Source organism: Macadamia integrifolia, chromosome 2, assembly GCF_013358625.1.
Source record: "Macadamia integrifolia cultivar HAES 741 chromosome 2, SCU_Mint_v3, whole genome shotgun sequence".
Taxonomy (NCBI): Eukaryota; Viridiplantae; Streptophyta; class Magnoliopsida; order Proteales; family Proteaceae; genus Macadamia; species Macadamia integrifolia.
This window is the reverse complement of record NC_056558.1, coordinates 20,771,244-20,783,730: the sequence shown is the minus strand read 5'-3', so window position 1 is coordinate 20,783,730 and position 12,487 is coordinate 20,771,244. Positions and strand designations below refer to the sequence as shown.

Genomic DNA, 12,487 nt, shown 5'->3' with positions numbered 1-12,487 from the left:
AGTTTTTTTCTCCCAATTTCTGTACTTTGTCTGGTTGTTTGTGTGCCAGTTGTTTTAGTTGCCTCAAGCATGTGCTGTCTATGTTTGGGAAGAAGCACATGTGGTGATGGGGTATGCCCAGGTTGCGTGATTTTGCCTTTTGCTTATTTGTCCCATGCTCTGGTCGTCTGTATATTTTTCTCTTGGTGCTTAATTGGTTATGAATATTTCTAAGTGTTATGAATATTAGCTAGTACTTGTTGCATCATATATTTATTATATTAGTTTTTTATGTTTGGAAATTTTGAAATCCTTGAGTGTTATTAAATAGGTGAAGAGCTAATAAATTTTGTTCTTGTGAGTTTGAAGGGTATATTGATAATTTTGGCTTCAGAGGTGTTAGTGGTTAGTTGAAATTATGTGAGTTGGGGATGTATGTGGTCCTTTTGAGCGGTCATAAATGCACATTCTAGTTCTGAACTGAAATACTGGTACAGATTACCATTTTAACCTAGATTGTGGGAGAGTTACCAGGACTTGGGCAAACAAAAGGGTCACTTTGTTTTTTGCTCTTGGTTAGAATTTTATTCATGGCCATATAACGCATGGAGGAGTTTCGATGCGTCAAATGGGGGGGGGGAATTTGGTCATTTCGTCCACCTTTTATGAGAGGGGGGCACAACTGTGCAAGAGTGCGCAGAACTTTTGCCCTATTTATATGCATTTTTTTTTGGAAGAAAGGAATCAACCTACACAGCTCTTGGGAATCCACCGGGGGTTCCTATAGTAATCCATGCTGGTTTGCTAATTGTTGTAGAAGGAATCCATTATAAAAATCCTGATACCTGAAAATCAGCTTATTTTTCCTGTTGAGTATTAGGATGGTGCCTAGAAAAATGAGGATACATGTGACTTTTTCTTTGGAGAGGGGGGCTATCTGGCCCTATTTCTTTTCCTGGAGGAGCCTAATCACAAAATGTCTTCAGGCCTCTTTACTTAGTTATTGGCTTCTTGATGTTGGGAACTCAGCCATCAAAACATGGTGGTTGTTAGCTTCCTTTTTCTATTGCCATTTGTTACATTTATACTAATATTACCTCTCGTCCTTTATTCGTTTATTTATTTATTTTTTTTGGGGGGGTGGGGTTGGGGACATTTCTATTGGCATTTGCAGCTGAGGTAAGCCTTGGTTTCATTGTAGACTACTGACCAATATAAGCCATTTCATAAATGCACACCTCTTTCATTTGTTTAAATATTCAACAAAAGCTTAAAGTTGTGCACTACAGGCATTTTCTGTCATTGCTTCTTCTCCGCTAAAGATTGATCTATCGTGTGTCCTGGAGCATGTTATTGCAGAGTTAACAGCTTTCCTGCGTAAGGTATGCAACTGTGACAAATCTGCTTGTGTCATTTGAGTGAATCTTTTGTTTATGTGCGTCTAATTTGCTTCTTGGAAAATAGGCAAACCGGGCATTGAGGCAGGCAACTTTGGGGACATTGAATTCTCTAATTGTTGCTTATGGTGATAGAATTGGTTCACCTACATATGAAGTTATAATTGCGGAACTTTCATCTCTTATAAGGTTTGTCTTTCTGACAATTACAAATTCTCTCTCATTCTCTTTTCCCCCACTTGGATCTTATCTGTTCTTTGTTCTTGTTTAACTTTGCATGTACTGGTCTCTTTATATTATTCTGAACATGCATAATTTATGTGCCAGTGATTCAGACCTACATATGACGGCTCTTGCATTGGAACTTTGTTGCACATTGATGGCTGACAGTAATTCAAGCCCAAATGTTGGTTTAACTGTTAGATATAAAGTTCTCCCTCAAGCCCTAACATTAATTAGGAGCTCATTGTTGCAGGGACAAGCACTTTTGGTACTGCTCTTAGCCTTTTGTTGGTTGTTGTATATTGATCAAGACTGTTAGCATCATTGAAAAATGTTTTTTTTTTTTCCCTTTATAAATGCTGCAGGCTTTGCAAAGCTTTTTTGCTGCCTTGGTCCATTCAGCAAACACAAGTTTTGATGATTTGCTAGATTCTCTTCTTTCTAGTGCAAAACCATCTCCCCAGTCTGGTGGCCTTGCAAAGCAGGCACTTTACTCAGTTGCTCAATGTGTTGCTGTTCTATGCCTTGCTGCGGGTAATCAGAAATGTGCATCTACAGTAGAAATGCTTACAAACATACTTAAAGATGATAGCAGTACCAATTCTGTAAGTTTCCTCCTCAAGCTTCAATATCTTTAGCTGCCTTCATCTTATAACGTGTATTTGCTCAATTCTGCTTCTGTAAGGCTCTCTTCTTAAGTTCAAGTGTTCATTCAAATTTCATCTTGGTTGGTAACTGATGTTATTAGCATGTGAGTAGTGTAGCCTTACAGCAAGTTAATAACTGCTCAGAAAGTAAAGTCCCTTTCCCAAGAAACCAAGTCTGCTGTTTTTTGCTAAACTTAGAACTATGCTTTAGAAGAAGTTCCTAATGGAATAAGATGATGGTAATCTTGAAAAGTGTGGCATGCACTGTTCCTAACGAAGACAAAATTACTCCAGAAGAACATTACCTGATAGACTCCAAGTTGCCAGAGGTGGTTATAAATAAATCATTCTTTAATGTACATCTCAGGAGGGAGTGATGAAGGCATACAAGTGCCCTCAGGCCTGTTTAACCCAATTGTTTATAAACTTATGATATTGGTCTTTATTCAAGTACCTCATCATTGGAGTACACCAGAGTGAGGAAACATGCTTTCATTTCGTAACTGTGGAGGTTATTTTGCCTTTAGGCAAATTTTAGATTCATGAGTGAACCTAAGCATGTAGTCGATCCCATTTAGTTGGGAAAAGGCTGAGTAGTTGTTGTTGTTGAGTGAACCTAAGCATCTTATTGCTTGTGATTTCTGTAGATGACTTACTATTTTTTATTTGAACATTGCATCAAGTTTTGTATGTGTCTTGGCTCAAGTTCGAGGGACCTTCTAAATTGCCCTTCTATTGTAACTCAACTTGGACCCATTATTCTATCAAAAGGGGATCAAAAGGGGGGGATGGGGGGAAAGAATCTTAGAGCCATTAGTGTGACATCTCTTGTTTTCATATTTTTTCTGTCCTATAGCTATGTGCCTATATATAGTACTGAGCAGAGGCTTTTGAAGTTGGAATAGCATTTGTGAGAAACATGAAATCTATAACTGATATTTATCCAGATTCTTCCACCTGGGGCTCTCTTCTCCTAATTCATGAATCTGGATTCTGAATCCTGTAGGTAGACCCTGGGTCATAGTTGTTACGGTGCCTAGGTGAACCAAGGCATTCGAGGGGGTCAAAAAATAAGTCCACACCAACAAGGCTCCTAGGCAAAAAAACAAAAAAAGAGGCTATTTTTAGTACTTATAATTGGTATGCATTTTTATATTGATGTTTTCGTGTGTGACTTGAATTTGAAATTATACAATTTATAGTTGGTTTAGTATCTGTCTTGAATAAACACAGTCAAAGTTCACATCGTTGTATTCAGTTATTTGATATTTGACAATTTCATTGGTTTTCCTTATTCTGCTGTAACTCCTTTGCATGCTCATGGTATTTATTTTTTAGGCTAAACAACACTTGGCCTTGCTTTGTCTGGGAGAAATTGGAAGAAGGAAAGATCTCAGTTCACATGCACACATAGAGAACATTGTTATTGAGTCCTTCCAATCACCTTTTGAGGAAATTAAGTCTGCTGCCTCCTATGCTCTTGGAAATATAGCTGTGGGGAATCTATTGAAGTACTTACCTTTTATTTTGGATCAAATTGATAACCAACAGAAGAAGCAGTATCTATTGCTTCATTCTTTGAAAGAGGTTTGTTCTGAAGTTGGCATTGCTATTTAGAACTTCTTTATTCCCTTCTTTGTGCTCTATTTGATTGTACTATATTCTACTTTGCAGGTTATTGCAAGGCAGTCTCTAGACAAAGGCTGCCAGGCTGAGTTTCAGGATACGAGCGTGGAGAAGATACTGAAATTGCTTTTTAACCACTGTGAAAGTGAAGAAGAGGGTGTTCGTAATGTAGTGGCTGAGTGTCTTGGAAAAATTGCTCTTATTGAGCCTGCAAAACTTGTTCCTGCCCTTAAGGTATACTTTTACTTATAATATTTTGATTTCATTTCTTTTTTGGGCTTAAGTTTCATATTTAAGCTATTCTTTTAAGCGCTTGTACAGCAGGCATGACTCTTTTGTTCATTAATATAGGTTCGGACAGCTAGTCCTGCTGCATTCACTAGAGCGACAGTTGTAATAGCGGCTAAATATTCAATTGTTGAGAGGCCAGAGAGGATTGATGATATTTTATGCCCTGAGATGTCCTCATTCCTAATGCTTATAAAAGATCATGACCGGGTACATAATATATTTTCAAACAGATAGCATATACTTCAGTTACATATTTGCCTGAATTTGTTAAGCTTTTATGTTCAATCTTTAAGTGTTTATCTTTTACATGAATTATTGATTAATTATATTGTCTTATTAATTGGATGTACAGCATGTTAGACGTGCAGCTGTGTTGGCATTGAGTACGGCGGCTCACAACAAGCCAAACCTCATTAAGGGGCTTCTTCCAGAGTTACTACCCCTTCTTTATGACCAGACTGTGGTTAAGGTAAATGTGTAGCTCAACTTTATATTTTTCAATTCAGCACCCAATTCCTGGACCGGATTTGTAACTGCCCAGGGATACTTGGTTTTGGTCTAAGAAGGAACCACCTATTTTTTATTTTCTGGCCATACTCGTGTCAAACACTAACACTCACAAGTCCATACTGATTGATACTTCATATAGTTGTATTAATCGGTTGAAAGGCCTAAAGGAGAACATTGTTCTGGAGGGCAAAGGCATCGCTTAGGCATCCAGGCAGCCTAGTTGGGGTTTGGGCGTAAATAAGCAAATACCCCCTATTTGAATTTAATGACAATAATTTAAAAATCAAATTCCGAAAGTGTAAAAAGTCAACCCCCCAGTCCAAGAACAAAAATTGGATTTTGGGTTTTAGGGGTAATTTTCAACTTTCAAATGCTAGTGTTTTTTTCAATTCTGAAAATTTCATAAATCTTTATACGGTAAAATATTGCTAAAAACCAAAAGTCCGGTAAAATAGTATTTTGTTTTGATATCCATAAAATTATTTTCATTTAGGCAATTTTAACAGCATTTATGCACTTTAAAATAAGTTTGGCTAGAACAAAACTTTGTCATTATAATAGATTTAAGTAATCTTAGACTTGTTGGAAAGCTTGTTTTATGCTCTACCTAATTCAAAAAATCTCATATAAAAATAAAATCATTTGTCTAGTCAAACTTAATAGAGAACAAAAACATTTCTCTAAATGTTTATTTTTGATGATGTAAGGATATGTAGTATACTAAATAATGTTAGAAAAGTGGAAATAAAAATTAACACTTGAGGGCCTTGGTCGCCTAGGCGGGTATCTTATCGCCTAAGCACTTAGACACACCTCCACTGCCTTGACAACTATGCTGGAGGGAGTGATGCAAGTCGGTTCCAGATTTAAAAGATTGTGGCATCTTTAAGTGAACGTAATAACTTCCATTTTGATATTGAAAATAAAATATCAATTTGAGTGGGGAATGGGAGATAGGGTTTGTTCCACCGGAGATTCATTTGATTCTTCATTTTTGTATCCCAAAGAATTTCCATGATATGGCAGAAGTCAAAATGTTCATTATTTATATGCACACAGTAACTAAAGAATCGTGGATAATCCTCTAGTCTGTTGACAGTCCTAACTGCTTCAAGTTGAAAGCATATGTAAAATTGCCAATTTTAGATCGTCAGTTAGTGACTGGTTACTAGTTGATGCCCATGGTTTAAAAAATCGGGTTGGATAGGCAGTCAGATTCCAATCCGGATTGGATCAGAATCGGCCCAGACCAAGTCGGATCCTGATTCCAGGTTTTAAACCCTGTTGATGCCTAGTTGGTTTTTCCTCCCCCCCTGTTTTAAACTAGTTCCCTCCAGTTTTTTTTATTATTTAGCAACTATATTAATATTATCTAAGTTGGTGTGCATACTAATATGACTAGTTGGTCTACTGGTCATTGACTAGTCAGCATTTTAACTGTTCTGGACCTCACAAATGAGTTTCAATACTGGAAGATTGATTTTTTTTTTTTTAATAAATTGTCTATTTGTGTTGATCTGGGGAAGAGAAAACCAACAACTAACTAGATGTCCAGAAACTCAATTATAATACTCTCATTGATCAGAACAGAACAGTGATTCGATAGAAGATTTAGCTCTCAAAAGTCAGAACAGGGTATCAATGGACCCGATTAAGGATAATTGAACTAACCCTGTAGGGGTGTCAAATCAGTCATCTGGTCCTTATTGGTCTGGATCTAATCGGTTTAGTGCCATAGGACCTAGGACCGGAACCAACTGATTCTACTCTCTGCCCCTGAACCAATAAGCAATCAATTTGGATTTGTTCCGGTTCCAATTAGTTCTGGTTAATCTGTAGATCGGTCCTAGTTGGTAAGAAGAGCTTGAACAAGTTGGAGTCGCTCTTTTCAGAGCTGAGATAGTCACTATCTTCTTTTGTAGATGAACTGGCTTGTCCCAGTTCCTCAAGCTTATATGATGGTGACAGACAGAGGGAGAGAGGAGACAGTGAGAAGATTTTAGGGTTTCTACAGGCAGAACTAGTAAGATCTTGATGATCTTTTGGCCTTTTTTCTTGTAGAAAAGGAAAGGTCTTGTCTGTTGCAGATGGCATGAATTGGAAGATTCCAGAGGAATTACTGTACTGAGTATTGACAATTTGAAATTTCACAAGGTTCTTGACAGGTTTGAACCGGTGGTGAGCCCAAGATTATTTAGAGTTAGCATTGTCGAATCATTTCTAAAAAGATCTGTCTGTACTTCGGTTGCAGCAGTGTATTGCAATTGTGCCCTGTGGACTGAATGTCTGGTGATTGCAGATTTCATTCCGTCCTGAAAAAGAATTTGAAATATTTTGCAGCTTTGACATTGAATTGGTGATTAGATATTTTTTTATTGGTTTCAGTATAAACCCAGAGAGATTCATAGTTGTTGGGTTTCCTGTAATCTTTGTACTTAGTTTTGTGAGTTGAAAAATCAGTGAATTTGTTTTAACACGAAGTTCGATGTAGTTCGTATTTCTAGCATGTGATGAGTAGAGAAGTTTCACCTCTTGAAAGTCCTGAATTCAAAGTGTGTTTTCTGTGCAACTAAAGCATGTACTGGTGATTAATCTTTGGCAAGTAAATGCCCGGACTAAAATCGGAGTGGTTGGTCCCGATTGTATGGGCGGTCCACTCTGGTTTGTTAGATTTAGACCATTTTGACACCCTTACTAACCTGATTAGCAGAGGATTGTTGATATAAATAAGAGAACAACCAGAGGGAATATTGAGATCACCAGCCTAACCTGGGAGGAACTCACATCAAAACCATGCACAAGCACAACCGATATGCCCTTGGGCCATATCCAGATTATATTAACCTCAATGAAAAACCTGTGCTACAACAGGACTGACTTTTTATTTATAGACTATACTGACACCTAAAATCCTACTCAGACAATGACTCAAAACTAAAATCAGAATAGGAAAAGAAAATCTTTTTCTACACAACTTAGAAAGAATTATCAAACCTTTTTAAAACACCCCGATGACACTAGACACTTGACTATTAATTACTAATTTTGTGCATATCCCAAAAACCCACAGTTTATGGGCCCATTACAATTCTACATCCAAATACAAGGAACATGTAGCCATATAATCCATGGTGACTTGAAAATAAATCCTAGCAACCTTTGTATTTCTTTAATTGAGACCTGTAGCTGGAAATAAAACCAGCCTGTTGTGAGAGGGTAGATATCAGTCTTGTGGCTTTCCGACCCTCAGTTAACTTTTTTTTTTTTTCGTAATTCACGAAATATAAACTTGTTACAGAATCTTGTGGGCCTACTTGTATACAGAATTAGAAAAGAAAGGGAAAAAAAAAAGGTGTTGCACAATGTGAATTTGTTGGGTCCTATGTCTTAAGTTTGTTCAACATGGTCTTTGTTGGTCATATTCTCAGTAGCCTACTCTTACCTGTGCAGCAAGAATTGATCAGGACAGTTGATCTCGGTCCTTTTAAGCACATCGTGGATGATGGTCTTGAGCTAAGAAAAGCAGCTTTTGAATGTGTCGACACATTACTGGACAGTTGTCTTGATCAAATGAACCCTTCGTCTTTTATTGTTCCTTACCTTAAATCTGGTTTAGATGGTGAGTAATAACTAATGATGTTTTTCTTTCAAATCTTAAATTGAATCTTGTTTCTTTGCTCACTAATCCTTTAAATCTTGCTTCTTTGCTAGATTGTTATTTTCCTTTCAATTCTCATGTGTTATCATTGGCTCATTAATGCAGGAGTAGATTATAAGTAACTAACTCCGCAGTTTATAACCCCAAACAATACAAATAGGAGTAAGAAACAAAGAAATAATACCATCAAATAAATCCTCAATGATACAATATCCATATAGGAGCAAAACCAACCCAAAACCTAACCCAATAGGAGAGAGAAAGACTTGTAATAGAGCTGGAGAGAGAGAGGTGCGGCCAGGGCTGTAGGAGTTCGATTGAGTTGTACTCTTGGGCGTAGATAGTCCCTAGGGAGGGTACAAAAACCCCCAAAGTTGAGAGGATTCTGACGGCTGGTTGTGAAGTTACAAGCTTTCTTGATTTTCTGACCTAGGAGAGAAAACTGAGAAGAACCTTCAAGAACAGCAACTGAATGCTTCCAACAGTGACTAGGTAAGGATCGTAGGACCCTTATGAGGCCTGGAATACCCTGATTGAAGATCTGGCTAAACAGAGTACAGAAGAGAGAAAGAGAGGAGATCGATCTCTTTCCTATTCCCACTAGGATTGCTGATTGGTTCTAACTTTTGCAGACTTTTATCAGAATCTGAATTGTATCTCTTGAATGTTACAGCAAATAAAATAAAAAAAGAAGCATAAAATATATGGGGGGTTGAGAAGGGTGAAAGAGAATAAAAGAAGTGGCTATCTCAGCCTGGGCTTCTCACCACAACTATCTCAGCTGCTCTAAGCATTTAGTTTCAAACTTTCTTTCATAAATGCAAACTTTCTTTCATTCAAAATCTGTTCAATAATGGTACATATGCCTCTCTATTTATAAAGGGGAGGTTTACAATCATACTAATACTAGGAGCTAGTTTCTCAATAGGACTAGACACTCCTACTACAACTAGGAATTCAAAATAGGACTAGGACTTGATTTTATGACTTCAACATGAAGTAGGACTAACTAACTAATAGTCCATATAGGACTTTACAACCAACTAATGGCCTAATGGGCCTTTATTGAATTAAATAGTAACTAATTAAACTAATGAACAAAATCCCGTTTTCTTACCTTCTACCCATATTTTAGGCCTATTAAACTGACCCATTTCAAAGAAAACCCATGGGATCAAAGGCCCAACATATACATAACACAACCTAATGCTTATTTGCAATAAAATAAGCCCAAGTGACTTATCTACATCACTCATGAGGTAGCAAAGCGAGGACTGAAATTATGTAATAGGGATGTCATTTTTTGTAATTCTTGATACATAAGTACTGTTTCTAGTTCATACCAAAGTTTTTGGGTATCTGATGCGCTAGTTGACTCTTGGATGCTGTACACCTTCTTTCTTTGATCGATGGATGGTCACTTATCACAAGAATCTTAAATTTTTCTTAATTCTATTCTGTAATGGATGGATAGTTTTATTTTCCCATAATGCTATACACTATAATTTCTGTCGGCAAGATATGTTTCTAAATTACATGGATAGAATATTTTACTTTCTATGTGCCTGGCCATACCTAATATCTCTGGCTACTTGTAGCTGACTGACAAACTAAATCACTATGTAACGTTAATTTTTTTTTTTTTGCCAGATCATTATGATGTTAAAATGCCTTGCCATCTTATCCTTTCAAAACTTGCAGACAAGTGTCCATCTGCTGTACTTGCAGGTCAGTGTAATCCTTGAACAGGTTATTTTTTGTATTTTTCTTTCAATTGTGTGTTTGCAGATTTTCAATCTCTTCATATGCTTTTGAACTTCAGTGTTGGAGTCACTGGTTGATCCTCTTCAAAAAACTATTAATCACAAGCCAAAGCTTGATGCTGTGAAGCAAGAAGTGGATCGTAATGAAGACATGATCCGGAGTGCTCTTCGAGCAATTGCGTCCTTGAACCGCATAAGGTTTGGTCCCTTAAACTATCATTATTATTTTTGACATATCAAACATTACTATGTTTATGCTGTTACCATAAACTAAGCCGGAAGCTGATTTACAGCTCAATTACAATGCTTTGAAACTGCATGTCTTGATGCAATTAATAAACGCTTTGAAGCCTCTTGGATAAATATTCTCCAATCTTGTGTGATCCTTCTCAGCTCCCCAGCATGGTGAACTTAAAAAACTCATTTAGAGAGTTACCCAACTCGTTTTGGAGTCCTAATCCATCCATAACGTATTTCGTTCGCTAGTCAAGATTTGTGAGGTCCAGGTGTAGCCTATCAGTCTCTATCTTTACAACTTATTTTATTGTTCTGTTTTGGGCTAGTTTGCCATAAAGTCAAGGAGGGTGTGACAATATCAAGGACTAAAAAGCAGCAATCAATAAAAAGTAGAAGAGGTAGAAGAAAACATCGAGTGCTAGAGACTCAGTATAGTGTCCCTAGCAGTCTCCCCCAATTCATTAATATAGGCCAAAAAATTACAAGCAAACAAGGAAAGTTAGTCCTTGTCTACCAAAACAGAAAAAAGTAGACTACTATAATTAGGAAACAAATATATAGTCTAAATGGGGAAGAAATAAACAAAAGAAAGAAAGCCAGCTAGCTAACTAGACCAAGCCATGATGGAGGACAACCCCTTCTATCATGGTCACTCCCCTTACAAGTGATGTAGATAAGTCACTTAGGCTCATTTTATTGCAAATAAGTCACTTAGGCTTATTTTATTGCAAATAAGCCTTGGGTTGTGTTTTGTATGTGTTGGGCCTTTGATCCCATGGGTTTTCTTTGAAATGGGTCACTTTAATAGGCCTAAAATATGGGTAGAAGGTAGGAAAACGAGATTTTATTCATTAGTTTAATTAGTTGTTATTTAATTCAGTAAATGCCCATTAGGCTATTAGTTGGTTGTAAAGTCCTATATGGACTATTAGTTAGTTAGTCTTACTCCATGTTGGAGTCATAAAGTCAAGTCCTAGTCCTATTTTGAATTCCTAGTTGTACTAGGAGTGTCTAGTCCTATTGGGAAGCTAGCTCCTAGTATTAGTATGATTGTAAACTTTCCCTCTATACATAGAGAGGCATATGTACCATTATTAGACAGATTTGAATGAAAGAAATTTTGCATTTATGAAAGAAAGTTTGCAACGAAATGCTTAGAGCAGCTGAGATAGCTGTGGGTGAGAAGCCCAGGTTGAGATAGCCACTTCCTTTATTCTCTTTCACCCTTCTTAACCCCCCATCTATTTTATTCTTCTTTTTTTATTTTATTTGCTGTAACATTCAAGATATATAATTCAGATTCTGATAAAGTCTGCAGAAATCAGAACCGATCAGCAATCCTAGAGGGAATAGGAGAGAGATCGATCTCCTCTCTTTCTCTCTTTTGTACTATGTTCAGTCAGGTCTTCAATCAGGGTATTCCAGGCCTCATAAGGGTCCCACGATCATTACCTAGTCACTGTTGGAAGCATTCAGCTGTTGTTCTTGAAGGTTCTTCTCAGTTTTCTCTCATAGGTCAGAAAATCAAGAAAGCTTGTAACTTCACAATCAGCCGTCAGAATCCTCTCAACTTTGGGGGTTTTGTACCCTCTCTAGGGACTATTTATGCCCAAGAGTGCAACTCAATCGGACTCCTACAGCCCTGGCCGCACCTCTCTCTCTCCAGCTCTATAACATGTCTTTTTCTCTCCTATTGGGTTAGGTTTTGAGTTGGTTTTGCTCCTATATGGGTATTGTATCCTTGGGGATTTATTTGATGGTATTATTTCTTTGTTTCTTACTCCTATTTGTATTGTTTGGGGTTATAAATTGCTGGGGTAGTTTCTTATAATCTATTCCTGCATTAAGTGGTATCAGAGCTACGGTTGAAGAAAGCTCCAAACAATCTATCAGAGCCTAACCGAAGATGGTTCCATCAATTCATTACTTCGCTGGACAAAGGGGTACATTCTACATCCTTGATTGGTTAGATTCTTTGGAGGAATATTTTGACTACTATAACTTGACAGAGACACAAGCTTCAAGTTTTTTGCTTTCGGTTGATTGGTCATGCTAGAGATTGGTGGAGAGTCCATGAAAAGCGACTCCGAATTCGAGGACATGAGCCTAGGACTTGGGAAGAGATGAAGCACCAGTTAGTGACACAATACCTCCCTG

The 12,487-nt window shown here is 37.3% G+C and overlaps 1 protein-coding gene across 1 annotated transcript in view; it reads left to right on the top strand.

Annotated features, from left to right (window-relative positions):
- The window catches only part of LOC122068967 (cullin-associated NEDD8-dissociated protein 1-like), a 36,552-nt gene that overhangs the window by 20,205 nt on the left and 3,860 nt on the right, over nucleotides 1-12,487 (top strand). Inside the window, exons 18-28 of the mRNA XM_042632879.1 lie at nucleotides 1,269-1,361; nucleotides 1,444-1,565; nucleotides 1,704-1,866; nucleotides 1,964-2,203; nucleotides 3,584-3,832; nucleotides 3,920-4,105; nucleotides 4,223-4,369; nucleotides 4,515-4,631; nucleotides 8,123-8,291; nucleotides 9,981-10,058; nucleotides 10,153-10,291. Of these exons, the coding sequence (XP_042488813.1) occupies nucleotides 1,269-1,361; nucleotides 1,444-1,565; nucleotides 1,704-1,866; nucleotides 1,964-2,203; nucleotides 3,584-3,832; nucleotides 3,920-4,105; nucleotides 4,223-4,369; nucleotides 4,515-4,631; nucleotides 8,123-8,291; nucleotides 9,981-10,058; nucleotides 10,153-10,291 (1,703 nt within the window). The remainder of the gene's footprint in view (nucleotides 1-1,268; nucleotides 1,362-1,443; nucleotides 1,566-1,703; nucleotides 1,867-1,963; nucleotides 2,204-3,583; nucleotides 3,833-3,919; nucleotides 4,106-4,222; nucleotides 4,370-4,514; nucleotides 4,632-8,122; nucleotides 8,292-9,980; nucleotides 10,059-10,152; nucleotides 10,292-12,487) is intronic.